Raw genomic sequence first — 26591 nt, forward strand, 5'->3', positions numbered from 1 at the left:
CTGAGGGAGCTCAAAACTGTCATGCCCCCAACCCCTGTCCCCCTCCATCAGTCTGTGTTCTTGCCCATGGGACCTCAGCTGTAGCCCTGGAGCTGTGGCCTCTGTCTGCCGCCTGGCACCACAGACTCGCTCTCTTTCTCCCCCCTACAGCGCATGCCAGCCTGCCACATGTTTTGGCATGAGCTAGAGCAATGTACAGTAGCTAGACCAGATGGACTTTATGTGTATGCATGCATGCATGTGTGTGCGTGTGTGTGTGTGTGTGTGTGTGTGTATGCATACGTGCATGTGTGTGTTGTTTCAGGAGGTTCTACTGTGTGCTGTTCTCTGACAGTGATGCAGTGTGAGTGTGACAGAGGCTGGACCGCTGCCCTTTACCCTCACACTTGCCTTTTTAACTGCATCAGTCTCTTCATTAGCACAGGGAATATCACCTTGTCGTTATGATACAACCATGATTTGCTGTGTATAAATTGCAAAGTTTAGTAAGTTTGGTAAGAACCAAAGGTTTTTGAAAGAAGTTTCTTATGCTCACCAATGTCGCATTTATGTGATCGTAAAAACAGTAATATTGTGAAATAGTATCGCAATTCAAAACAACTGTTCATTATTTTCCATTATATTTTAAAATGTAACGTATCCATGTGATTTCATGTCACAGGCGCTGGTTGCAGCTAAAAGGAAGGTGGGCAGGATCTAGGTGCAGCAGCTACTTTAATTAGCAATAAACTCAAATCTTTACAAAACATTCAGGAATCACATGGGACTTGAACAGAACAACCAACTTAGTAATGACAATTACAGTCAGACAACTAGACAGGACTAAACACAGGGCTTAAATACACAGAAAACAGAGGAACTAATGAGACCAATGAACAAGAAACTAACTCAAACTAACACCATGAACAGAACTAACTCAATCTATAACCAAGGAGACAAACAGGCAAGGAGGAAGACTGAACTAATTAACAAACTGACAGAAAATGAATATAACTCTCAAACATGATATTTCAACAATGAATTTTCAGCAGCCATTACTCCAGTCTTCAGTGTCAACGTGATCCTTCAGAAATCAGATTTTTTTTTCTTATTAGTAATGTTAATAACAGATGATTTTTTTCAAATTCCTTTGATGAATAGAAAGTTAAAAAAAAACATCACTTGTTTGGAATAGAAATCTTTTGTACAATTATAAATGACTTTACTGTTAACTATAATCAATTAAATGGACCCTTGCTGAATACAAGTAGTTGCCATCCATCCATCCATTCATCCAATTTAAATAGAGATTAAAGTGGATTCTATGCACATTTGTGTGTGTGATTTACTGTAGGTGTGTGCACACATATGTTAAGTGCTTAGTCATGTTGGCCAACTCATACGGTGAGTAGTTGGAGGCAACCATGCAATCTCTATTACAGGCTTCTAAATGAAGGGTTTGTTAACACACAAATCAAGGATATATCTCAATGACCTCGTCTTTTAATGCTTTATGACTACTTATTTCACAGGAACTGAATTAATATATCTGTCATTTGTACGTGTTTGTGTTATAGATGAAGACGACGCATCAGCATTTGTGACTGGCATCGTACTGTACAGAAACTTGGGCAGTATTCTCTCTTTACAGAGGTGAGACTTTGTGCATTTCAAACTGGATTCTCTAATTTTACATAAATTGGTAGCACACAAAGTAAGACTGCCTTTTTGATATTGTTTGTTTACTCTAGGCTGCATATGCTTTAGCTGCATCATGTTATTAGTTGGGTTTTTTCTAGTTATAGCATTATTTAAGCTAAAGTAGCAACATTTTTAATACCATTGTTGTCAGATTTTATATTTTATTTATCTTGACAAACATTGTTGGAGCTTTTATTTTTTCTACAATTCAAGCAGATAGAAGCTATACTTGTATGCCTATCACCAAGTGAACTGAATTTTTCCAAAATTATTTTAAAGTAGCATCTTTTACATCATCTTACTCACCCTTGTGTCGCTCCAAATATTCATGACTTTCTGTCTTCTACACTACAGGACACAGAAGAAGATATTTTAAATAATGTCTTTCTTGAACATTTTAAAGAATGCACAATTTTCATTTTTGGGTGAACTATTATTCCTTTAAAGGGATTTTACACAAAGGGTCTCTTTTCATAAAAAAAATCATAAAAACACACACACTTTGCCTTGTAATATTATTATAGCCTTTCTGAATAGGTGAAAAATGTCTACATTTATTTAAATGTCTTTACAATTCAGCAGAAAGGTTAGTACTTTTTGTTCTTTTTGTTTTTATACTTTGTTTTCAATCTAAACTGACTGCAGTGCTCATTTCTTGAAATGTGATTTTGAAACAGATATCTTGTGACACAAACACTTTTTGTTATTTTGTATGGATGAACACATTTATGACTGTATTGTATGGATGAATGTGTATATGCTGTTATTAGCTAATGGCATGCACATTTACCACATCACGAAGTGAGACAGGGCACAGTGAAGAGTCTCATGTGTCAGCTTCTCTGAAGGCCATGACTTCCACTCTTCTTCCCCCACTGTTTTTTTGCAGTCCTCCTCATGTTTTCTCTCATCATTCTTTTATTTTCACAGAAATAGCACAGTGCTGAACTCCAAGATGATCTCTGTGACAATCAAACCCACTCCCAATACTCTATCAACTCCTCTAGAGATTGAGTTCTCACACCTTTACAATGTAAGTCAGCCTGCCCTTTAAACCCATATGTTGCACCCAACGGGATAGTCTTCCAATAATATTCAAACTAGACTAGACTAGACTAGACTAGAAAACTGTCACTCTGACGCATTAAAATGAATATATAATAATATAAATAGCTTTAGCTTTTTTTTTATTCCAAATTTTTAATAGTGTTACCAGAATTCGACTATTTTGGGAAAAGACATAAAATTTTTAATTATGTTTTAATTATTTTTAATTAATAATTAAATTTTTATTTTTATTTGTGTTTGTGTAAATGAAAATGGTTAAAATCACTGTCCTCGATACTGCTGTCATTATCAATCTGCCAAGGTTTTTTTTTTTTTTTTTTTTTTTTTTTTAAAGTTTGTAACTTAATTGACTTAGCAAGTCCAAGGCTCCAACTTATTTGCCAACAAAAAGAAAAAAAGATTACCATCACATATCATTAGCATCACAGACACCATCAAAAAGTCCACTTGAAAGCTGATGGCAATGATCAGATCTGTATCTCAGGACATGTAAAAACTGTTTTAAATGAAAAATGGTTTTGAAGAAGTTTCATATTTTAAGATTTCAGGTGGTCAAAAGGGCCTCTAATTGAAGAATCAGTGAATCACCAATACATATTTGCAAGGCAAAATCACAAGGTGACATTCTTCTCTCCTCTCGCCCTCTTACTCTCTCCACAGGGTACCACAAACCAAACCTGCATTTCCTGGGATGAGAATGACAGGTGAGAACCCGGTTATTGATTTAAATCTGTTTTGCTGTCTGCTGAGCTTTTGCAAGGAGTCTTCAGTCACAGTAGGTGTATTTCCCTTTAGGAGGGGTGTGTTGATAAAGGGTTAGAGACAACGTGCTGTTAAAGAATGCTAAAACGTTGATGGAACATTGGTGACAGGGGATTCTGAACGCTGCAGATAACTGATCTTGAGATGTCCCGGCTTTGACTCCACTTTGACACCGGATGATTGTCGCACGCAACGCTCCTTCTGTACTATAAACATCAGCAGCAATTATGGAAATCACACTTCCATTTGAAGCAGAGAAGAGAGACACAAAGCAAGCTACAGTGAAAAGCAGTTAGAAAGAGGAGAAAGAGTGAAAGAGACACGAAGGGTCTGGCTGTAGACATGCACTCTGCCTGTTCGTCACATGCGCTCTCTGTAAAAGAACGAAAATAAGTCGCAAAGATAATGTTGTTAGCATGTTAACAAAAGGTATGTTTATATGATGTAGACATTTTAATTTTCTATTTATGTTGTCTTATTTATATATGATACAGCTAGTGTTGTTTATATGTCACAAAAAAGTGTTAGACAGCCAGTGTCATATCCAACGCTATCTCACGACCAATTCGTACGAATTCGTACGAGTGATTAAAAGGTGGCTAATTCGCGAATTAGCAAAAATCATACAAATTCATATGAGTTAGGTCATATGAATTTGTACAAATTAGCCACCTAGTAAAAGATCGGCTTGTCATATCATACTGCCATTTAAAAACTATTTTAGAATAATTTAAGACCAACTTGTGTTTTTGAGTTATTGACTTGGAAACACTACAAAACTGTTAAATTTGTTAGTGCATTAGCTATTATGAACCAACAAGGAACAACAATTTGTACAGCATCTATTAATATTGGATGGTGTTCATTTATATATGATATATACTATTGTTCATATTAGTTAGCATAAAGTACAATTCAAAAGTTTGGGGTCAGTAAGATTTTTTAATGAAAGAAATTAATACTTTTATTTATCAAGGATTAAATTGATCAAAAGTAGCAGTAAAGACATTTATAATGCTACAAAATGCCTTGATAATAAACAAAAGCACCAAATCAGCATATTAGAATGATTTCTGAACGATCATGTGACACTGAAGACTGGAGTTATGATGCTGAAAATTCAGCTTTGACATCACAGGAATAAATTACTTTTTGAAATATATGTATTATACTAAATATAATTTAAAATATATCAAACTGAAAGCAGTTATTTTAAATTGTAATCATATTTCAGAATATTACTGTTTTCATGTATTTTTGATCAAATAAATGCAGCCTTGTTGCGAAAAAGAAATTTTAACAAAAAAAAACAGACCCCAAACTTTTAAACTGTAGTCTATGGTTATTTATACAACTTTACATGTTAAAAGTGTATTATATGCAGGAATTAACCTTGACCTATAGATTCATAAATGCTGTAAATTATTGTATTATTCATTATTAATACAATAATTTACCGCATTTATGAATGTCAAGGTTAATTCCTACATATAATACACTTTTAAACTGCAGTGTATGGTTATTAATACAACTTTACATGTTAAAAGTGTATTATATGTAGGAATTAACCTTGACCTATAGATTCATAAATGCTGTTAATTGTATTATTATTCATTATTAATTCTTTATACATATAAAAAATAATGATAACACTTTACAATAAGGTTCAATTTGTTACCAGTAGTCATTTTATATGTAGAAATGAACATTAACCTACATTAATAAATGCTGTCATTTATTGTATCATTCATTATTTATTATTTTTACTTTAACAAATTGAACCTTATTATAAAGTGTTATCATTATTTTTATTCTAAAGTATGTATTTCCTGACTGTGTTAAAGAAATAGCAGTTACACAGATGTAGAATTAATCAAATGTATTCATTATATGTTCTTTAAAAAAAAACAATCCTCCTATAAGCTGCATTCAGATCTCAGGAAGTTGTATTCACTATATAAAATATAAAGGATTATATCATTAGGTAAAAGGATTGGCACCTGACATTCAAATGTAAATCCATCCTGTCATCTCAATAATCATCTCAGTCATCTGAATAAATGAAAGCTTAGCCTGTTATCACCAACATGATTGGTTCGTCTTTACCAGTGTCGAGAAACATAACAGGTCAATCATGACAGCGTCGCTCTAAGTGCTTCAGCTGCAGAATTTACATCTGAATTATTATTGTCACATTCAAAATACACAGTGCAGAGTTGAAATAGAAGAATCAGTATGTATTACCATGAGAATAAGTTCAGTTTCATTTGCAAACATGAACAGCAAATAATGTCTTCTTTCTCTGCAGAGAGAGCCAGCAAAAAAAAAAAATTGAGATTGCGTCTCTGAAGCAAGATTCTATTGAAAGAGACAGACAGACAAGCACCAGAATTATTTTGTACTTTAACAAAGAACCGTGGGCCTCCTGGTCATGCTTGTACTTTCACCCCCTACACATCCATCTGCTTGTGCTCTCTTTTGTCTTTTAAAACTGCAAAAGACTAGTCTGTGCCCATAGCACTTAATGCAGTGTAGGTGGAACATTTGCATTTAGATAGATACATATAGATATGTTAAAGATATAAAAAGTTTTTTTCTGCCGTTGCCTCAAGGGGAAAAAAGACAGAGAACAATAGAATAAAAAAAAATCTGAAGAAAGTGTGAGTGCAAACCTGGTGCTGCTTTTGGTTATCAGGGTTATCATTGCTGTGCCATTGCTAAGGTGCTACATGTGGTTTTTAGTGTGTTGCAAAAAAATTGCAAAAAATATATATATTTTTAAAAATATGAAATGTCTATCCCTCACAGCCTAGCTTTCATTCCCGTTAAAAGATCAAAGATGGTGAAATCTTTTGCTCCGTTTCCAACAGTTAAAATGACAAATAAATGCCTTCTCCGAGAGCGATCCACAAGTAATGTTTGATAATACCATCTGGATGCTCAAAATGTATCAGGTGAATGTACGTTTTAAACAGCTTATTGTAAACGTAAGTTAATTAAACGCAGTTCTAAACTAATGGTCTGCTGTACTGTAACATACACACAGACAGTAGCTCGCACATCACGTGCAGATCGCATCCACAACAGAAACATTCAGGAGCGCAGAAATGTATTGTCAACACCGTTCTACCAGAAAGACTCGGGAGATAAATTGATATAACAAGCGTATATTTATATTTATTTAACAGCTTGGCAAGCATGAATTTATAAAGTTCTTTGGCGTAGGCCCTATATATTGGAAAAATCGTGTTAAAGCCACAATTATATTTAACGTCCCATTCATTGACAACCATATAAACAGTCACAGGGCTATCAAGATAGCTTGCTGATGATTGTGGAATGTTGGTCAAATACAGGCTATTTTTGCCGTGTATAAAACATACAATACTCTTCAAATGGTTATTCAGATATGTAAATATGCGCTAATTTAACAACAAGAGAAGGTGATGTAGCTTTTGTGGGGAAAAAAGCACAGCAGCAATCGTTCTCCCATCCGCCATGTTTAAAATTTATGGCACGCTTAACTCAGAAACTTGGGTAATAAAAAATGATCCCCGAGCGCAGTGGTAAATACGATTTTAAAGGGCGTTCATGTTAAATTTTTAACTTGGAAACTTGTATTTATGATAATTCCGATATCACATAATTCACACGCAATAGACCTTATTCAGAGCAGAGCCATGATGACAGGTATGAAAGCGAGGCTGTGAGGGAAAGACTTGCCGTGTTTTCAATGGCATCCCCTGTAAAAAGCTGTATAGCTCCTATAGCTCCTGTAAAAACACTATTGTGGAGTTTTTCTTTTGCTATTTGAGCAAATTGGAACACCAACAAATATATATTTAATGTAGTCTCTCATTCACCGCTATAGACCTTATGGACAAGAGAAACAATCGCCCTTTTGTTTTTACGTTTTTGCGGTAGCTCTGTATATTTCCATGGCATCGCTGTCGAAGATTATTTAGCTGAAGTGGATTTATTTATTGTTGAGTTAACGAAAGTTATGTGCACTGTAATGTTTGAAGCGGATGTGTATATAGACCCTAACCCTTACTCTACTATGACTATGACGACTACCGCTTCTGAGAAACGGGGAAATGTGAAAAGGGTCAAATTCAATCGCTCTCTCACTAATGCATTTATATAAATGTAATATTTACTGTCCCACTTTTTCAGTATCTGATTTAGAACATGCTCAAATCTGTGAGAAATATAACAACCTAAAGACAAAATAACTGATAAAAATAAGCTTTTATGAATGAGCGCTGTGTCAAATGCCATGGCTGTGCACAAGGCAACCCACGTTCGAGTCTTAGCTCAAGGTTCAGGCTTATTTGTTCATTAATGACGTCAACACGACTATTTATCACATAAATGTCGAATCTGAAGTCGTTCAACCCATAATTTCTGAAGGATCATCTGACACTGAAAAAAGTAATGTGTGCTGAAAGTGAAAATTCATCTTTTCCATCACAGGAATAAATTACATTTTATAATATATTACAAATAGTTATTTAAAATTGTATTAATATTTCACAATTTTACTGTATTTTGATCAAATAAATGCAGGTGAGCACAAGAGGCTTATTTCAAAAACATTAGAAAGTCAGTATTTATGTTATTCTTGTACTTATAAATGGTATATGCAGTATGTAAGTCAACGGAAAAATTAGTTTGCCCGCTTTAACTTTCAGCTGACAAAAACATCATAAATCCAATTTCTTACAAAAGCAAAAGGCGTACCAAGCACCACTTATAACAAAAGAATAAAAAAAAAACATTAGTGCAGAGAAATGAGAAGACGAAAAGGAGAGACAAGGAGAGGGTGACAGAGAGGAAGGAGTGAGATAAAGGGAGCGAAAGAGAGAGAGGGTGAGAGACAGGAAGAGGACGGTGAAATGTAATCTGCCCGCATTGAGCGAGGCAGAGGAGTCGGGGCTGGTGTGTGTTCGGTGCAAAATTAAAATCCATCTTGGACAGCTGCTATGATTAATGAGTTCATATTTGGGAGAGAAATTGGAATGCGAGGAGGCGTCCTTGTCACCGACTGTCTTTTACTTAACAGCTTTAAAGAGTGTGGGCTTTCTGTTGACTCACACTTCAATCACACAATACAAGCCAGGATTTTTTTTTTTCTTGCTGGTTCGTACATTGATCCTTCTCATTTATTTAAAGTGGCCATATTATGCCCTTTTACATAATTCTTGATTTTGTTTTGAGGTCTAATAGAACAGGTTTTCATGCTTGAATAATTTTTTTTTTTTTTTTTTACATTATTTTCCACATATCTTACATTTGCTGCAGCACCTCTCTTCCCATTCTGTCAGTAATGGACTGTTTAGTTCCTTTCTCTATGAAGCCCCTCCTTTCAAAAAGCGCAATGTGCTCTGATTGGTCGGCTCGACCAGTGTGTTGTGATTGGTCAGCTGCTTCGAGCGTGTTTCCGAAATGTATCGCCACTTATTGTGAGTTTTAATTAAGTTTTAACAGCTTCTCAAACAAGAACAAATGTAGGGCGGGACTTGGTTTAGTCCAACGGGAATTGATTGGATCATTGTGGTTTGCTATTGATGCGATATGTGAGAGAGGGGTTGTCCCGCCCTCGCGCCAGTAAACACATCATCAGAGAAGAGATGTCGCTGCAAGAGGGAGAAGTTATTTTGATTAAAGTTTAAGGGCACTTGAATTTTAAATTAGCACTGATAAATAATTTCTAGTCAATACGGCAATATTCCGTTGACTTTTTTTTTTCATTTTGCGTGCATTCATATATTTAAAAAAAAAAATGATACCGGTATATACTGTTTTTAACTGTTTACATGATGCAAGCTTGCTTTTCTTGTGCATTTGCACTTGGCATGTTCTCCGCAAACATGCACTCTACAGCTGGACTGCAAGCCCGGTGATCCAATTACACAGCCGTGCTGCGCTGTCTTTATATTTGTGTGGTCGACACAAAGTCTTAATCGTATCACGCACAGTGTCTGTGCAGTGGGTGATAATATATTGAGTTTCAGGTTTATGTGCTAATGTTAACACTGAGCCCTCCCCTGGGGCTGCAACACACTGTGCTTCCAGCTCTGTACTGTTTGGCCCTCAACGCTCCTCTAGCCCCAGTGCATTGTGGGTATCCCAGACTGCAGAGCTCTACCGCACAGTGGGTTTGGAATGGTGCCGGTAGCCTTGAGTCTGTGTGGAAAAGCGTCTGTGTGTGTGCGTGACTATATTGACTCCCCGTTGCAGCTGCATGAAGAGGATGCTACATGATTGATGACTTGCTATTAGGATCAGTTGTGCATGGAGTGGGTATGTTTTGATATGACTTTCATATCACTTTCATTGATGTCAATATGAGGTCTTTGTTATAATTATTCGAGCATCAGATCAGACACAGCCGAATCATGCTGTCAAGAGGGTTCCTCGTCACGATTATGAGATTCAAATTTGTGTAGGTGGCTAATTATTTAGTGGCTTTGGGCACCACCCACAACATAATAAAGGTTTCTTTAATTGTATTTATGATATTTTTGCTTTTACTGTCATCTGCTTTGATGCAAGTTTAATGGCAAGCATAAAACTGACACAATTTCTTGCAAAGAATAGAAAGATGTGGATTAATGTTCCTTTGGGTCCTATGAAATATCAGATTTTTTGACAACATTTATAGCGCATGTCTTAATCTCTCCATATATTATAATATTATGTGATATTTTAAAATTATTCATAGTTTCCTGTTCCAGTCAATCACACAGTGATTTAGAAAGAACATTCATTCGGGTCTGCATTGAGTAAGTGGGTTACACATTTGATATAGTATTAATTATTATCTTTGTTAATGTTAGTTCATATAAAATACTACTGTCCATTTTTAGTTCATGTTAGCTTAGTCCATTTAAGATTATTAACAGATAGATTTTAACAGTGTATTAGTAAATGTTGAAATTAACATTAACTAAGATTTAAAAATGCTTTAGAAGTGATTTTCATTGTAGTTCATGTTAACTAATGTTAACAAAAGGAATCTTATTGTAAAGTTTAACCAGTAAATTATTAGTTTGTTTATTATTCTGTGTATGAACTTGTGGGACATTGTATGCTAATCTAACATTACCAAATTATAGATAATAAAGTAAACATAAGACACTCACTGTTCGAATTCTTTTTTGCTCGTGTTGAGCTCCAGTTAAGTCAAGTCACCTTTATTTAAATAGGGCTTTATACAATATGTTTCAAACATCATACAGATTGTTTCAAACTGTGATAACAGAAACATTATGCAATTTGGCTGTTTTCGGCTGAAGTCAGGACAGTGTTGATTTAGTCCAGTTGTAAAGGTCATCAATTATTAAATTGGTTGATTTCATCTATAAAGCAATTCTGCAAAAAATGATGTCATCGTCCAGCTCAGTCAGTACAGTCAGACCAATAATATTGTTGAACATTAAGTGTCCCCTACTAAGCAAGCCAGAGGCGACAAGTGACAAGCAACCCAAGCTTCATCAGGTGACAGAATGGAGAGAAAAACACCTTGCTCAGTCGGGGAGCTAGTTCTCCTCTGGCCAAGGTCTCAATGTCCCAGTGTAATAACCATCCTCTGCTCCATTGCACTTTTCCTTTATAAACATACAAAGTTTTGACAGGTAAAAGAGACTGTTCTTTACTCCACTTGTAAAATCGACTTGCTGCAGGCTAAACACAGTGTGAAAAGGCTACCCCAAACTGTCCTTTGGGAACTTTCATTTCAAAGTGATTCTGTGTACAGTAGTTTGGACTGGAGGTATTTGGTGTTTTGGAATGCAGCAACCTCTAGAACCAGTGCAACAACAACAACAATGGGCCTATTATTATTATAAAATGTTGGGACTTACACCAAATTCCAATGTCAACAATAGTGTGAAACGATGCGGTGCTAGAATGGTGAGTTGTTCACCAACAGACAACTGCTTCCCTCATCAAATATTCATGCTCTTTGTACAGTGCGCAGAAAAGGTTTTTTTTTTGTTTTGTTTTTTTACATGTTTCAGCGTCTTAGTGAAAATGCTGTTGAACTCTGATGCCAAAGTATACTTCAGCTGAACTGGCGTTAAACCCAATTTTTGGCTGCGTCTGAAAACTTAGGCAGCTGACTTGTTGCCTCGCTGCCCTATCAAGCAATGCCTCGCGTTTGCACACGAAGGTATCTTGCGAAACTGATTTCAGATGACAGCGTAACAGTTTAACGATCTACAGCAAAATAGAGCGAGCTTTGGTGAAAACTAAGAGAATATTTAATGACTACAATAGTAATTTATCGCTAGAAATTACATAAGTGGAAAACGTTGATCAAAAATGTACACACCAACTGACCAGCCGCAACTTTCAGACGCCATCTTTATTTTTCTAGCTCAACTGTCACAGGCCCCATCCACACTACTACGTTTTAGTTTAGAAACGGAGACCTTTTGCTACGTTTGCACCTCCCGTCCAGACTAAAACGGCAAAAACGTAGACCTAAAACGGAGAAGTTTAGAAACGCTGCCGACCCCGTTTTGCGTTTTGAATCTCCGGAGGGCGTTTTAGTGAAGACGGGTCAAAACGGAGGACTTTAGAAATGATGACGCGGAGGCTCACGCTCGGCTCTCTGATTGGGTGTCATCAGTCATGGCGTATCCTTCCCTGATTCGTCAGCCACCCATCACATGACCCGTCCCCGGAAGAAAACATACAACAACAGCCTGGACTACCAGTTACTTTAGTGACTACAACATGGATAACGAAATACAAGCGTTACTGACTTTGATGTCTTTGCTAGCAGCTGTTGTGCAAGTAAATTCTGCATTTTACAATGCTATAACTGCCTACATGTGCCGGAGGCAAGCTATTATTCGAGCGATCTGTGACAATTCCCGTGTGCAGTGGCGGTATCGACCGTACATGGAGCGTCGCTCTTTGCACAGGTAACTTAGCTACTTTCTTTTTCTTCAAATCTGAGGAATAGTCCATCTGTTTCCTGTTTACACCGGCACGCGCATGCCTAGTGTAGGTGAATGGTCACGTGATCCGCGTTTTCAGTTGTTTTAATGTGGACAGAGATCAATTCTAATACGCAGCTACGCTGGTGTGGACGGAGATCGAATTCATTTTAATTCTCCGTTTCATTTACATTTACATTACATTTAGTCATTTAGCAGACGCTTTTATCCAAAGCGACTTACAACTGAGGACTAAACCAAGCGAGTCATTGTGAAGAGGCAAAAACAACGCAAGAAGTGCTCAAAATACAAAGTTCAGACATAGCTCGGAGTAGCATAAGCCAGGCAAGCGAGGATTTAGAGGAAAGGATTTTTTTTTTTTTTTTTTTTTTTTTTTTTTATGTTAAGTGCTCCCGGAAGAGATGAGTTTTCAGTTGTCTTTTGAATGCTGTCAGGGATTCTGCATTCCGGATGAGGGTGGGGAGATCATTCCACCAGCATGGAACCGTGAATGAGAATGTTCTGGAGAGTGATTTTGTGCCCCGCTGTGATGGTACCACGAGCCGTCGCTCATTGACCGATCGTAGGCTTCTGGTAGGGATGTAGACTTGTAGTAGAGTGGAAGTAGGAGGGAGCTGAACCTGTGGTCAATCTGTAAGCAAGCGTCAAAGCCTTGAAGGTAGCCAGTGCAGAGAGATGAACAGAGGAGTGACGTGGGCCCTTTTGGGCTCGTTGAAGACAAGACGAGCTGCAGCATTCTGGATCATTTGTAGAGGTTCAGTTGCACATGATGGAAGTCCAGCCAGAAGAGCATTGCAGTAATCAAGCCTAGAAATGACCAGGGCCTGGACGAGAAGTTGTGTTGCATGATCAGTTAGGAAAGGCCTGATCTTTCTGATGTTGTGCATAGCAAACCTGCATGATCGAGCTGTCTTTGTAATGTGGTCTGTGAAGGTCAGCTGATCATCAAATATTACTCCAAGATTTCTGACCGACCTTGATGGGGTGATTGAGGATGAATATAGCTGGATAGTGAGGTCGTGCTGTAGAGACTGATTGGCAGGGAGGACGAGAAGCTCAGTCTTTGCCAGGTTGAGCTGCAGGTGATGTTCCTTCATCCATGCCGAGATGTCCGCCAGACAGCTTGAGATCCGTACAGCTACTGTGGGATCATCTGGTTGAAATGAGAGATAGAGCTGGGTGTCATCAGCATAGCAATGGTAAGAGAAACCATGTGCCTGTATGATGGGTCCCAGTGATGTGGTGTAAATGGAGAAGAGGAGCGGTCCGAGAACTGAACCCTGGGGAACCCCTGTGGTCAGTTGATGTGCTTTGGATACCTCACCTCTCCATGTGACCTTGAAGGACCTACCTGTGAGATAGGACTCAAACCAGTTGAGGAGGTTCCAGTGATGCCCAGTGATGAGAGGGTGGACAGAAGGATCTGATGATTCACAGTGTCGAAGGCAGCAGACAGGTCCAGTAGAATGAGAACTGATGATTTGGAAGCAGCTTTTGCGATCCGCAGGGCTTCCGTGACTGACAGGAATGCAGTCTCAGTTGAATGTCCTTTCTTGAAGCCAGATTGGTTGACATCCAGCTGGTTGTTCAGAGACAGGAAGGATGATACTTGGTTAAAAGCAACTCGTTCAAGTGTTTTCGCAATGAATGGTAGGAGAGAGACAGGTCTGTAGTTCTCTAGAAGTGATGTGTTTAATGTTGTTTTTTTAAGCAGAGGAGTTACCCGAGCCTGCTTAAATGCTGTAGGGAAAATGCCAGTGTGGAGGGATGAGTTGATAATGTGTGTGAGAGCTGGTAGAAGTGTGGGAGAGATGGCTTGTAGAAGGTGTGAGGGGATGGGGTCTAGAGGGCAGGTGGTAGAATGACTGGAGAGGAGAAGTTTAGATACTTCTTCCTCGGTTAGTGGAGTGAAGGAGGAGAGAAGGTTATTGGCTGTGGGAGAGGTTAGTCTGGGTTCCTGTGTGTGTGAATCTGAGAACTGACTGCTGATAGTTGTATTTTTGTTAGTGAAGAAGTTAGCAAAATCATCAGCAGTTAGCGAGGAGGTGGGTGGTGGTGGAGGTGGACAGAGGAGAGAGTTGAATGTCTTGAACAGTGATCGTGTGTTAGAGGCACTGTTGATCTTGTTGTGGAAATATGAAGATTTTGCGGCATGAACATCAACCGAGAAGGCAGAGAGCAGAGATTGATACCTACTGAGGTCAGATGTGTCTTTTGATTTGCGCCATTTCCTCTCCGCTGCCCTGAGTTCGGTCCGGTGTTCACGAAGAACCTCAGATAACCAGGGGTTAGAGGGAGTAGTGCGTGCTGGCCTAGAGGAGAGAGGGCAGATATTGTCTAAAGAAGAGGTTAGGATGGAGCATAAAGTATCCGTTGCAGTATTCACATCCAGAGATGAGAAATGTGAGGGTGAGGGAAGAGAAGATGACACAGCAGAGGAAAGATGGGATGGAGAAAGTGAGCGCAGGTTTCCTCTGAAAGTAAATGGTGGGGAGGTTGGTGGAGCATGGGTAGTGAGTTGTAGATTGAAAGTAATGAGGAAATGATCTGAAACTTGGAGAGGTTTCACCAAAATGTTCTCTGTGATACAGTTGCGTGTGTAAACCAGGTCCAGTTGGTTGCCTGACTTGTGAGTACCGGTGGTGATGAGCCGTTTGAGATCGAAAGAGGCTAGGAGAGAGATGAAGTCTGTTGCATACGGCTTCGCTAGAAATGAGTTTCTAAACTAAAACGCAGTAGTGTGGATGGGGCCAAAGAATGGAAAGCACAGGATTGTGGGATATCAAAGGCAGTGAAGGATACATCTATGCTATCGATCAGATGAAGGTATCTCAGGAGACAGGAAGTGAAATTAACATTGCATTCGGACGTGCCTTGATGCCTTCCGACCTTGGAATGCGTCCTCCGAAGACAGCATTTTCGGACGCAGTCTTTGTGTCCGGTGTAGAACGGCACATGTTCGACTGACTTAAGCGATTGAAAACTAAGGCCGTGTGTCCACCAAAGCGTTTTTTCATGCGCCTGGCGTATTTTTTCAATTGTTTTCAATGGGAGCGCCGTGTTTTTAAAAACGCCATGAGCGCAACGAGGCGCTGAACGTTTTTTTTCACGCTAAAGCGCTGAGAGCTCGGCGTGTTTAACTTTGGGTAAAACGCAGCGCTCATCACTGTCACTTTTTACCCAGCCGTCCAATCACAGTGGAGGAGGGGCGGGACAAATACCATACCGACCAACTGTCACAACATTCTTTCTGTACAACTGACCGAACAAAATGAATGAAAAATACATTTTAAGTATGAAACAAATTATCTGCGAAATCTGTTTCTGAAAAAACGCTGCACTGCCAAAACGCTCTCAAGCGCCCAAAGTTAGGCGTTTTTAGCAGAGCGTCTAGCGTTTTCAGCTTTGGTGGACACACGGCCTAAGTCCACTAGATAGTGCGCACGCGCCAAACGCGTCTCTCCTCGCTCACGACCAAAAGACTATAGCTACTTTCAAATGTGCGCGAAACGGAGCGGAACACGGAAAATTAAGTAGAGTCTGATAAATTCGGTCCGGCCACCGAATTTATATGCTGACATATATATATATTTTTTTAATACAGATCTTGTGCGCGTCGCGTACGTGGTGTCAGTGTTTCTTAATTAAGCTGATAGGGAAGGTTAACCCCGTATTTACTGTATCGTGTCAAATATAACCTGGCTATCCAAGATTAGCCTAACCCTGGATAAAATGGGTGCAGTGTGAAAAAGGAAGATAACCCAGGATTATGTTTACCCGGGGTTAAGAATGTGCCTTCTTTTTACCATAGCCTAATAATTATTAATAATAATGATAATAATAATTATAAAATTAAATAGTGGTGAATTTATTATTATTATTATTATTAAATGATGTGCAATTTTAAACATTTGTTATTTTATTTTATTTCAGCACTTAATAATTTCTTACATTTTGTAGCTGTTTTTACATCAGCTAACCTGGCCATGCAGAAAGCAGAGGTGTGCGGCTGTGCGCTGCATCACATCGTCCATTCATCTGTCTTTTCACTGTCTTTTCTCGCGCTCCGGCTCTCATCCGGCGGGCTCTGTGTTCGCTGGATTAGGGAAAGTAGCTGTTTTATCGCGCAGGGATTTGATCTCATTCCGCGCTCTTGTGTGTCTCCGCTCCGCAGCTCGTCGTTGCTGGGCTCCTGGTCTGCGCGAGGCTGTAGAGCCGTGCCCGTCGACTCCAGCACAACCAAATGCTTGTGTGACAGACTCTCCACCTTCGCCATTTTAGCACGCCTCAATCCCGATGTGGTAAGTCTAGCCATTTCTTTTGTATCCTTTTATGCCGAAGAATGTAAAAATGTGCGTTTGTGGGATATTTTGTGATTTTAATGTACCGCTTTTTGGCACATAGGCGTCATTGTCATTATGTATCAACAGATTCCTCTCTCTCACACACTCCCCCCTCTCCTCCTCTCCACGACATGACAGAACCATACAGCAGATTTAATGCAAACGTTTTAAGACATGTTTCCATCTTTAATGTGTTCTGAGTATATGCACATATGTTTATGACACAGTTATGTTTTGCTATGTTTGTTTAATGCCATAACGCAGTGCATTAAACATGCTGGCATTCATATTGGATTTGCATACATTAAATGTTTGTACAGAGAAAATACATGTGATTAATAATATAGTTGTTCAAAATAGCCCTCCAACTACATATGTTAAAGAAGACCATCTCTATTATTTTTAATGGAATACATTTTGTTTAAAATACACCAAGACACATATTTTTATTCTTATTTTGTGCTGTGTAGACACCTCAAATACATTTTACTTGGTACATTTAAATGTTCATAGTGTTTTTGTTGGAATTTAATGAGTGTAAAAACGTATATATCTTAAATACACACCATTGGTTCATTTGGGCCTTAGAGGGTTGTCTTTGTGTAAATATGTCTACCTTTAAAATGCCATATTTCTATAAAATGATGGGATTTGGTTTGGTTTAATGCAGGGAAGGGTCGTGTCTTTGTGTGGAATTTTCATTCAGTGTGATTAGTTATTATTAGACTGGAAACTGCCTCTGAAGCAGTTTATTCACCAGTTGCCTTGGAAACAGCATGGGCAGTGGAAGTTCTTAAAGCTATAGAACACGCTATAACACTCTCTTTGTGCAGCTTGGCCCAGATATGAGCCAGAGAACCCAGAAAAAAAAAAAAGAGGAAGAGGAAGCTTGACGCCCTACTGGCCAAAACAATGGCCACGTCTTCTCTCATTTGCTCTGCCAAGATGTTTCAGATTGACTGCTTCAAGAACAGAAGTCACTGTTGTGACACTGTTTTGATTTTGGAAACCAAGCGAAAAAAGGACATCATAACAAAACAGAATTATGATCTCACCATTACATACAGGCCATTTTGCATAAAGTTGCAATATGGTGTACATAAAAAAAAAAAAAACATTTTACTTGCTTAATGTGAAGTTTTTCCAAGTGAAAGAGAACATATAAGGTAAAAAATTTAGTTTGATACTTTGCTTTGGAAATCAATTGGAAATATGGGCTTTAGAAGTCAGAATTCGCTACAATTATGCCTGAATAGCTATTGGTTAATATCTTACTGCCCTCTCTGCCTAAGTGATATCAGCAAAAAAGGAAAGTCGTTTCAGAGGAAAAACAAGTTACTAATAAAAATTAAAAGACAAACTATATTTTTATTTGAAACAATATGTACTGATTGGTCATTGACAATAAATCCAGGAAAGTCCAATAAGAAAGTTCATTTTAAATGTTTTGCTAACCAAAGGTTGTTGTTACATTCAAGCAATGTCTTTGGAATATATTGATATGGTGAACGTGATTTCACCAAGTACAACCTGTTCCTGGATCAACGCTTTTTGTTCAACATTCCCAACCAATCTTTTGATGCAACAAGTTTAAAGTTTATATGACGTTTAAGCTTACAACCAGGGTTAGGTGCTTCTCCATCAGTGTTATTCGCCTATCATTTCCCTCTGATTTTAGGGATAAGTTATGGGTAGGGTAGGGTTAGGTTTAGGCATATGGTTAGGACAGAATTTTCAGGCAGGAATGTTGTTGCAGCAAAATATATTATGTCAACAAAATATGTATTTGACCATATTGATATATTGCCCCATCTTGAAGCCAGTTTACATAATACACATTTGTATCTGTGTTTTAGAGGGCTCCTGTGTGCATTTATGTGCTGCTATTTGCTTTCATGGATGTGTGTGTAAAGACAGCATGATTTGCACGTCTCTTCACGGTGAACCAGAGAGCCGTAGTGGTATGCTAATCTCTCGCCTTATGATGGCTCCATGTCCTGCTCTACCTGGTCAGATGGACGTGGACTAGGGGAGTGTCGCAGTTAGCTCTTTCCGTGCCCTCATGGGAAGCATATTGTGGGGATTTCATTTGTGTTGCCGTGTGCCAGCAGAAAGGAGGACCGCTCCTCCCCTTGGCTCCACTCCCTGTCTGTCTCTCTAGTTCTCTAGCCTTCTCGCTCCAGACCCCCACTGCTCTGCTGCTAATTATTCCTGCAGCTCCACTTGCCACCTCAAAATGGCCCATCCAACGGCCCCTCCGCTGGCAACCAGCGTCCTACAGCTTCAGAATGATAAAGAGGCAGAGAAACACTTCTCTTCCTCTCTTTCCCTCCCACATTCTGAGTCTGAATATACAGTCAGCTGCAGTGCTCGTGGAAAGCGAAGGAAAAACAATAAAGGGAGATAGTACACTGCAGCTATTTTAATCACACGCCAGTCTTTCTACAGATGTTTCCAGCTTTGAGCCAGACTCTCGTGTACATGGGTCAGATTGCCTTGCGCTTTATAAGCAGTTTGATACGAGAGGTGGTTTTGCCCAGACTGAATATTTATGAGCTAAAGCTTGTAGAAATGCACAGTTACACTGCAGTTGTACTTGGATGAAGCTCTGAATACATCATTCTTGAATATGGGTCAGTGAAGATGGCGAGAACAAGAAACCGCACGCTGTGTTGGGGTATTTCATGTTAGTACATTCTTCTGAGGTAGGCCATTGTCTTTTTGCTCATCCCTTGCACAAGATTTAGTATTGCCTTTGCAAGTCGAGTTTTTATGTTATTTTTATGCATTTGCATACAGTTTGGCAAGTCTTAAAATACCAATAAATGGTTAGACCAATGACCGTATTTTAACTGCAGTATTCAAAGGTAAAGTAACTTATGTATTGTTTAGAATAGCTTTTTATATAACACCCACTCATTTTCAAGTATATTCTGACTTAACAATTATATTTATTTATTTACATTTTTGCATTTGGGACTTTAATCCAACTAACGTTGCATTCAATGTATACATTTTATCATTCATTATGGTTTGTTTGTTTGTTTGTTTGTTAATGCATATTCTGTTTTCATTATATCGTTTAGTGATTATTGCATCTCAATCTAAAACAAAACAATTATGGTTCTGAATATTGGTTATGAGACACTTGCATAATAATAATCTGTATTGGTCATCAATGAAGCAATATTGGCCAGTCTCTATTTTAAGTGTTGACAAATGTCCTCTTATTGTCCTGACACCTATGACAGCAGATAATAATTACAAATGGCCTAAATTATTAAAAAACTGAACAAATTGTATGCAAATGATGTAGTATATGTGCTATCATTTCAACTTTCCAAACATTTCAGCAGTGACGGGACTTGATACTCTAGAATTTCTGTTCCCAACTTGCTATGGGTCTCCATCTGCACTGATGGACTAAATAATTCCCTTGGTTCGATAGAGGTAGCTCTGAGTACTAGCCTGTCTACCACTGCTTAGGCTTAGTCAGGTGTTTGATTGGCTAGGGGAAGACAAACTTAGTCTCAGAGGATGCATTTCTTTCTTGATTGTCAGTGGGGACCACACTGCAGTGCAGATTAATCAGAGGGATTTAATTAACTTGGCCCTGTGCGCACATTAAACCTGGAGACAAGACAGCCTATAAACTCAACCAATTATCTTTGTGTGTAAGTGTAAGTCTGTGTGTTTTTGAGCTAAGGTGAGAAGTCCACACCCCGTGGACATCCTTAACTCCACAGTACCACATGAATGTATTTAAAATGTTGCAAGGCAAGTAATTATAGACAATGCATTTTAATGGCTTAAGCAAGGAATGCAGATATTCATGAACACACAGGCATGCACTACTCACACCTATGGTACAGTTAATGCTGCGTACACCACTGCAGTGGCCGCTGTTTCTCCAACACATCACCATGGCAACCAAGACAATGGTTGCGCAAGGCTGCAAATGTGTTATATTTGAAGCTTTTGGTTCACAATCTGTGTTTGAGTAATTCACAGCATCAAGCATTTAGCTTTTCCGGTGGTCTTTATGGCATTAAAGGCAGTCATAGGTTGCTATACTGTAGCTCTCTGCTGTGCCCTCTGGATATCTCAGTATCAGCCCTTTGCCGAGTGACCTTCGTCTCACCTTGTTCCTTAGCCGGAGCCACACGGACAGCAGCCCACTCTCCCCAGCTCTCTTCAGCACAGAATCGCATGGAGGACGGCAGGCGGCTAGCCTGATGCACCGTTAGCATCTGTGAGCACTAACTGAGTCTATTTTCTTGTGTTGACAGAACATGGATAAGTCCCAGCTTCCATCTGTGACTCTGATCGTGGGCTGCGGGGTGTCGTCCCTCACCCTGCTTCTCCTCATCATCATATATGTGTCTGTTTGGAGGTAAGCAAGATCTTCCACTGCTAAACACAATTTGGCTGTTCACCAGTAAAAGAAACTCATAGACATTAATGGGAAGCCACAGGGGGTTTCAGCACCATGGACAGCGGCATATTTTTGTATAAAGAGCTTTGTGATGCTTTGGAGTTTGAGATTCAAATTAGATTCAATTATTTGACATGATGTAATCCTAAACAAGTCAGGTTGTTATTTATGATTCAGTTGTGGTCATTAGTGTTATTAGTGACTAGTGTGCTTGATTGTGCTTAATTGGCACATTAACTAAGTGGTCATGCAGTTTACTGTCAGTTTCAAAAACTACCAACAGCCTTGTTCATGGTCATTTCACATTTTGTATTATTTCTAAAATTAATTGTAAGTAAATAGTAAATTTAAGTGAATGTGGGGTCAGTAAAAAAAATACTTTTATTTAGAAGGAATATGTTAAATTGATCAAAAGTGGCAGTAAATAGACTTTTACATAGTTAAAAAAAAATCAAATAAATGCTGTTCTCTTGAACTTAAATACTTAAAAATATTAATCAACCCAACATTTGTTATCATTATCAATGTTGAAAACATTGAAATATTGATAAGAAAGTTGCTTGACCATCATATCAGCATATTATAATGATTTCTGATGGATCATGTGACACAAGAGAGGAGTAATGATGCTGAAAATTCAGCTTTGCCATCAAAGGTATAAATTACATTTAAAAATATTAAAATAGAAAACTATTTTATTTTAAATTGTAATAATATTTTCCAATATTTCAGGAATATTGCTTTTATTTGATTTTTGATCAAATAAATGCAGCCATGGTGAGCGTACGAGACTTCTTTCAAAAACATTTTAAAAAAACACAGCATCCAAAATACTGATGTTTTACATTTACAAAACCGAATTTTTGTCATACAAATTATATTTGAAATAAAAGTTTAAAAAAAGTCTAAATTATTTTCACAGTGTCTTAGTCTTTATTATGTGCTCTGTTAGCTTTAGTGACAGCTGCAAAAACTCCAAAAGCTTGTCTGCAACCTGTTGATCATGTTATGGAGCCTGATTTGAGAGTAATCCAAAGAGCATCTTGTGCTTCAGTAGTCTGTACAGAGGCAGTCACAGTGTGACATCTTGGTCATCACCACTAGCTATTGTACAGCAGTTCAGGTTCCATTGATGTGCCTATTTATTTAAAGCATTGTAAGTGAATGATTGTGAGCAATAGGCGTCATTCAGATGTATTGGCTCAGTATTTCTGTGTTTTTCTTCAGGTATATCCGCTCAGAACGTTCTGTCATCCTCATCAACTTTTGTCTGTCCATCATCTCCTCCAATGCACTCATACTTATTGGACAAACCCAGACACGGAACAAGGTAAGGCCAAACAAACACAAATAAATTGATAAAAAATCCTTTATCTACAACAAAATATGTTTCATAATCTTCCTATTTTCCTTTTTACATAACCTTATCTTTGATGGATGGACTATCTCTCTCTGTCTCTATTTTCTTGCTCTCAGGTTGTTTGTACTCTTGTGGCTGCATTTCTGCACTTCTTCTTCCTGTCCTCTTTCTGTTGGGTTCTCACGGAGGCATGGCAGTCTTACATGGCCGTGACTGGCCGTCTTAGAAACCGCATCATACGCAAGCGTTTCCTCTGCCTTGGTTGGGGTGAGGCTTGTCTCTTTGACTTCCTATTATGGGCCTATTTACAACTAGTTACTTCACGCGTTTTTACTGATCGAATAGCCCGATTTGTTAAAACTGTTCCATTCACACTTGGCCACATTAATGTGCCTCTGCAAAACGAATATAAGTCCGATCTTCGCTATATTCAGTGGAGTTCACGTCAAGGAAAGCAACAGATATGAGCTGCATTTGATTTATTATCAGCTAATTTCAAGATCAAAGGCTGCAATAGATGATAGAGTGATACTAACTGGTGAGATCATTTAACCTCACTACTTTTAAAGAAGGTGATTGTGTGTCAAGCTTCATGATGCGACGGCGAACTTTCATTTGCTGCAGTTTGCACATCGGCTTGCTGAAGAGATACTCAGCTACTCATCAGCAGCGGTCCATATCTGTGGCGATGCATGTTGCTGTAGTACTGTCATATCTGGCTAACAGGAGCTGGTATAACACACTCTCACATGTTTATTTTTTTTACCATTTCGGCAAATAGCCTCTTCCAGAAGGCCCGGGAGTCTTCCGCATACTGATAGTGGCTCCCTGGTGCCCGCAAATTATATACAACATCCCAGAAATCGAGCGAGTAAGACTGAAAGCATGTTTCCACCTGGTATTAAGATGCGTTTTCAATGACAACTGATCACAAGTAGCCAATTAATATAATTTTTTATATTTTGGTGGTGGTGGTGGTGGTGGTGGTGGGAGGGGGGTGGGGGGGTATTGTGCCATGTCCCAGAAATTAGATGTTGCACGTTATGTCTGTAAATGGTATTTTGGGAAGAAAAATTTACATTTGTGGTTTCAACAACCAGATGCATTTACACTTGTCCAGTTTCATTTGTTATGCATCACAAACCACCTCCTGAAGTGGTTTGAATGATCAGATTTTAATCTGTCTCATAAGTGTTTTAGAGGGCATTTACACCTTGTCTCTTCACGATTGGATAGCTATCTGATCAGAGAAAATGTATGAGGTGACCAGGGGCCTCATGTATAAAACCTTGTGCAGTGTGCATACACACAAAACCTAGAACCTGCACAAAATTCCCTTTATAAAACCCTGTCAGCGGAGGCTTGTGCATATCCCGTCTTTTCCCCGAAATAACCATTATGGAGCTTACGACGCCTCGTTTTACTATGCATAACGCAGGGGCGTAGCCAGTATTGGGCCAGGGCGGCACTGGCCCGCCCACATTACTCACTGGCCCGCCCAGGCAAGTTTGATAAAAATACATTTTTAGTTTATTTTTATTATTCAAATGTATTTATGAAAATATATTAATATATACCTGATTTATTGTTGACTGCTGTGTGTGTTTAATTTGTTTTCCGAATAAAATTTAACTGGTGAAGCAAGTTGTAGAAAGCCTCTCTCCGGAACGTTATTGGTTGCTATGGTTGCTGGGGGTTCCGACAGGAAAACTCTCAGCGGCGTCGGCGCCACAATAATGGCTAAACAACTTTCTTTAATGTGCTATTTGAAAAAAAGCAAGAGTTAAGGAAGAAGACACGCCACTGCCTTCATCTTCCGAGTCCACCCAGCCCAGTTCTTCCGACTCATTACCCTAGGAGAAGGCTAGTCAGGTGCTGGCACCGGCCGCTTCTTGCTCCCTCTCTCCCCGTCAGCCTGACGCGGGTTTATCCGCGGACCGCCGATCTAGCAGTAACTGTGATATTATTATTTTAGCTTACTTTATTTTTGGGTGAACTGTATTTTGCACTGCTGAATAGCCTGAATAAAATAGACAGGTTATTGTCTATACTGGTTTGTCCAGGCTTTATTGAGCTCTGTTGGTTGAACATGATGATTTGCCGAATATAAAGGTGTAACTGTTTTTTCAGTTTGTCTATTAATGTTAATTATTATTGAAGTCATTTTTTTCTAGGAAAAACTATAGGCCCAGTCACATTTTCACTGGCCCACCCAAAATACAATTTCTGCCTACGCCACTGGCATAACGTCATCTGCATATTATTTCCATGCATATTCCCATCCATGTGATACCATGTTTAACACAAAACATTAGAAAACTATGAAATAAGGACTACATATAATGTCACATTACATTATTAAAAATCATTCAGTAGCCTTGCCTTGTTTTAGAATAAATAAATCAATATTGTATAAAAAAAAACATTTCAGAGAACGTTTTTCTCAATCTTTTCCACTAGCCAAATAGTAGGCTATTTTTAATTGCTTTAAGCAAATATATGTGTTTGCAATTTTGCCCATAAGGTAAACATGTATTTAAGGATGGTTTTACACCCTACTGTCATCGGACTTATTCAAACCGGCCAATCACCGAGCGGGTCCTTCAGTCTCTGTCATTATAGGCCTATATGTCTATGTTGCTAAGCCATCTGCTAAGATGGAGTGAGTGCTCATCATTGTTCATTATTTGCACAGAGATATTTTCTCAGAACGTAAGTGCTGCTGTTTAGAACACAATTCAAAGCGGAATTATCATGCGCCAAGTAATCCTCACTGGAGTTAAAACATTAAAACACAGCATTCCACAGGAAAAGTGTTCAAAAGCAGTGCATCCACTACAAATTTTTCTATTTAAATTAACATAAACATATTGTAACTTCTGGATAATGATTTCATGAAATGTCAGTGCTTAACTCCATTAATGAGAGTCTCCTCTGCAAATAATGACCAAACTGGGTAGTTGATATAACATTTCAGTTGGTGTTAGCAGCATTGTTTGATACTACATGCTATAATTGATCTAAAAATTAAATTTAACTGAATGTAACATCTTGATACATGATATATAGAAAGTACTCAACAGCTCTCCACTCATTTCTGTTCCTTTATTATAGGTTTACCTGCTCTTGTTGTTGCAATTTCTGTTGGATTCACCAAGGCAAAGGGATATGGCACTGTTAACTAGTAAGTATGATCATGATGAAGTGATCATGATTAATCATATATTTCTGATAGTCCTGGTGCTCCCTACAATATATGACATCACTGATTACTATTTTCCTTTTAGTCTCTTTATCCTTTTATTTCTTCCTTCTCTCTCGTTCTTACTCTCTCTTTTCTGCTTTTGTGTTTTGTGTTAGTTGCTGGCTGTCTCTGGAAGGTGGACTGTTGTATGCATTTGTGGGACCAGCTGCTGCTGTCGTCTTGGTACATTTTCTCTCTCTGTTTGATTTATTCACAGAAATCTTCTGTCCTTCATTTCCAGCTTTAGTGACAAGCACTTAGAATGGAAGTGAATGAGAATGCCAACAATCCAGATTTTACCCCCATAACGCCACAACATAATATCCAGCAAACATGTGTGTTTCACGTGTGAAATATCGGTATCCAAAATCATAAAATTGGAAATTGACTGCTAAAATATTAGCATTATCAGAAGTAGCTTGAACAACAACTATTATTGATATTTCTATTGACTTCATTAGGTTTGTCTGAACAAGTTAGCAGTAAGCAAACTATTATATGAGATAAAGTGCAAAAGTCATAATTTAAAGGCAAATTTACATTACGGTTAAAGTCCCCCTGTAGTCAGGAATTTTATCTCTTAAAACTACGGTAATCTTTGATCACCAAAATGACATATTTAAAAAAAGAAAATTCCTTGAAAAAAAATCGTCATGCCTTAAAATAGCTTGAATGTAACTCTGCACCCTTGCCTCATTTAGTATACGCGTTCTATGAATATGCAGAT

At 38.4% G+C, this 26591-nt stretch overlaps 1 protein-coding gene across 12 annotated transcripts in view; it reads left to right on the top strand.

Moving 5' to 3' along the window:
• The window catches only part of adgrb1a (adhesion G protein-coupled receptor B1a), a 102219-nt gene that overhangs the window by 58363 nt on the left and 17265 nt on the right, over positions 1-26591 (top strand). For all 12 annotated transcript variants that reach the window (XM_056270883.1, XM_056270885.1, XM_056270888.1 and 9 more), the window contains 9 exons: positions 1557-1632; positions 2611-2713; positions 3409-3452; positions 16657-16783; positions 21115-21218; positions 22488-22590; positions 22737-22887; positions 25735-25804; positions 25981-26047. In XM_056270883.1, coding sequence (XP_056126858.1) covers positions 1557-1632; positions 2611-2713; positions 3409-3452; positions 16657-16783; positions 21115-21218; positions 22488-22590; positions 22737-22887; positions 25735-25804; positions 25981-26047 — 845 coding nt within the window. The remainder of the gene's footprint in view (positions 1-1556; positions 1633-2610; positions 2714-3408; positions 3453-16656; positions 16784-21114; positions 21219-22487; positions 22591-22736; positions 22888-25734; positions 25805-25980; positions 26048-26591) is intronic.

Source organism: Rhinichthys klamathensis, unplaced genomic scaffold (genome assembly GCF_029890125.1).
Source record: "Rhinichthys klamathensis goyatoka isolate OS25496 unplaced genomic scaffold, OSU_Roscu_1.1 h1tg000309l_1, whole genome shotgun sequence".
In the NCBI taxonomy this organism is placed as follows: Eukaryota; Metazoa; Chordata; class Actinopteri; order Cypriniformes; family Leuciscidae; genus Rhinichthys; species Rhinichthys klamathensis.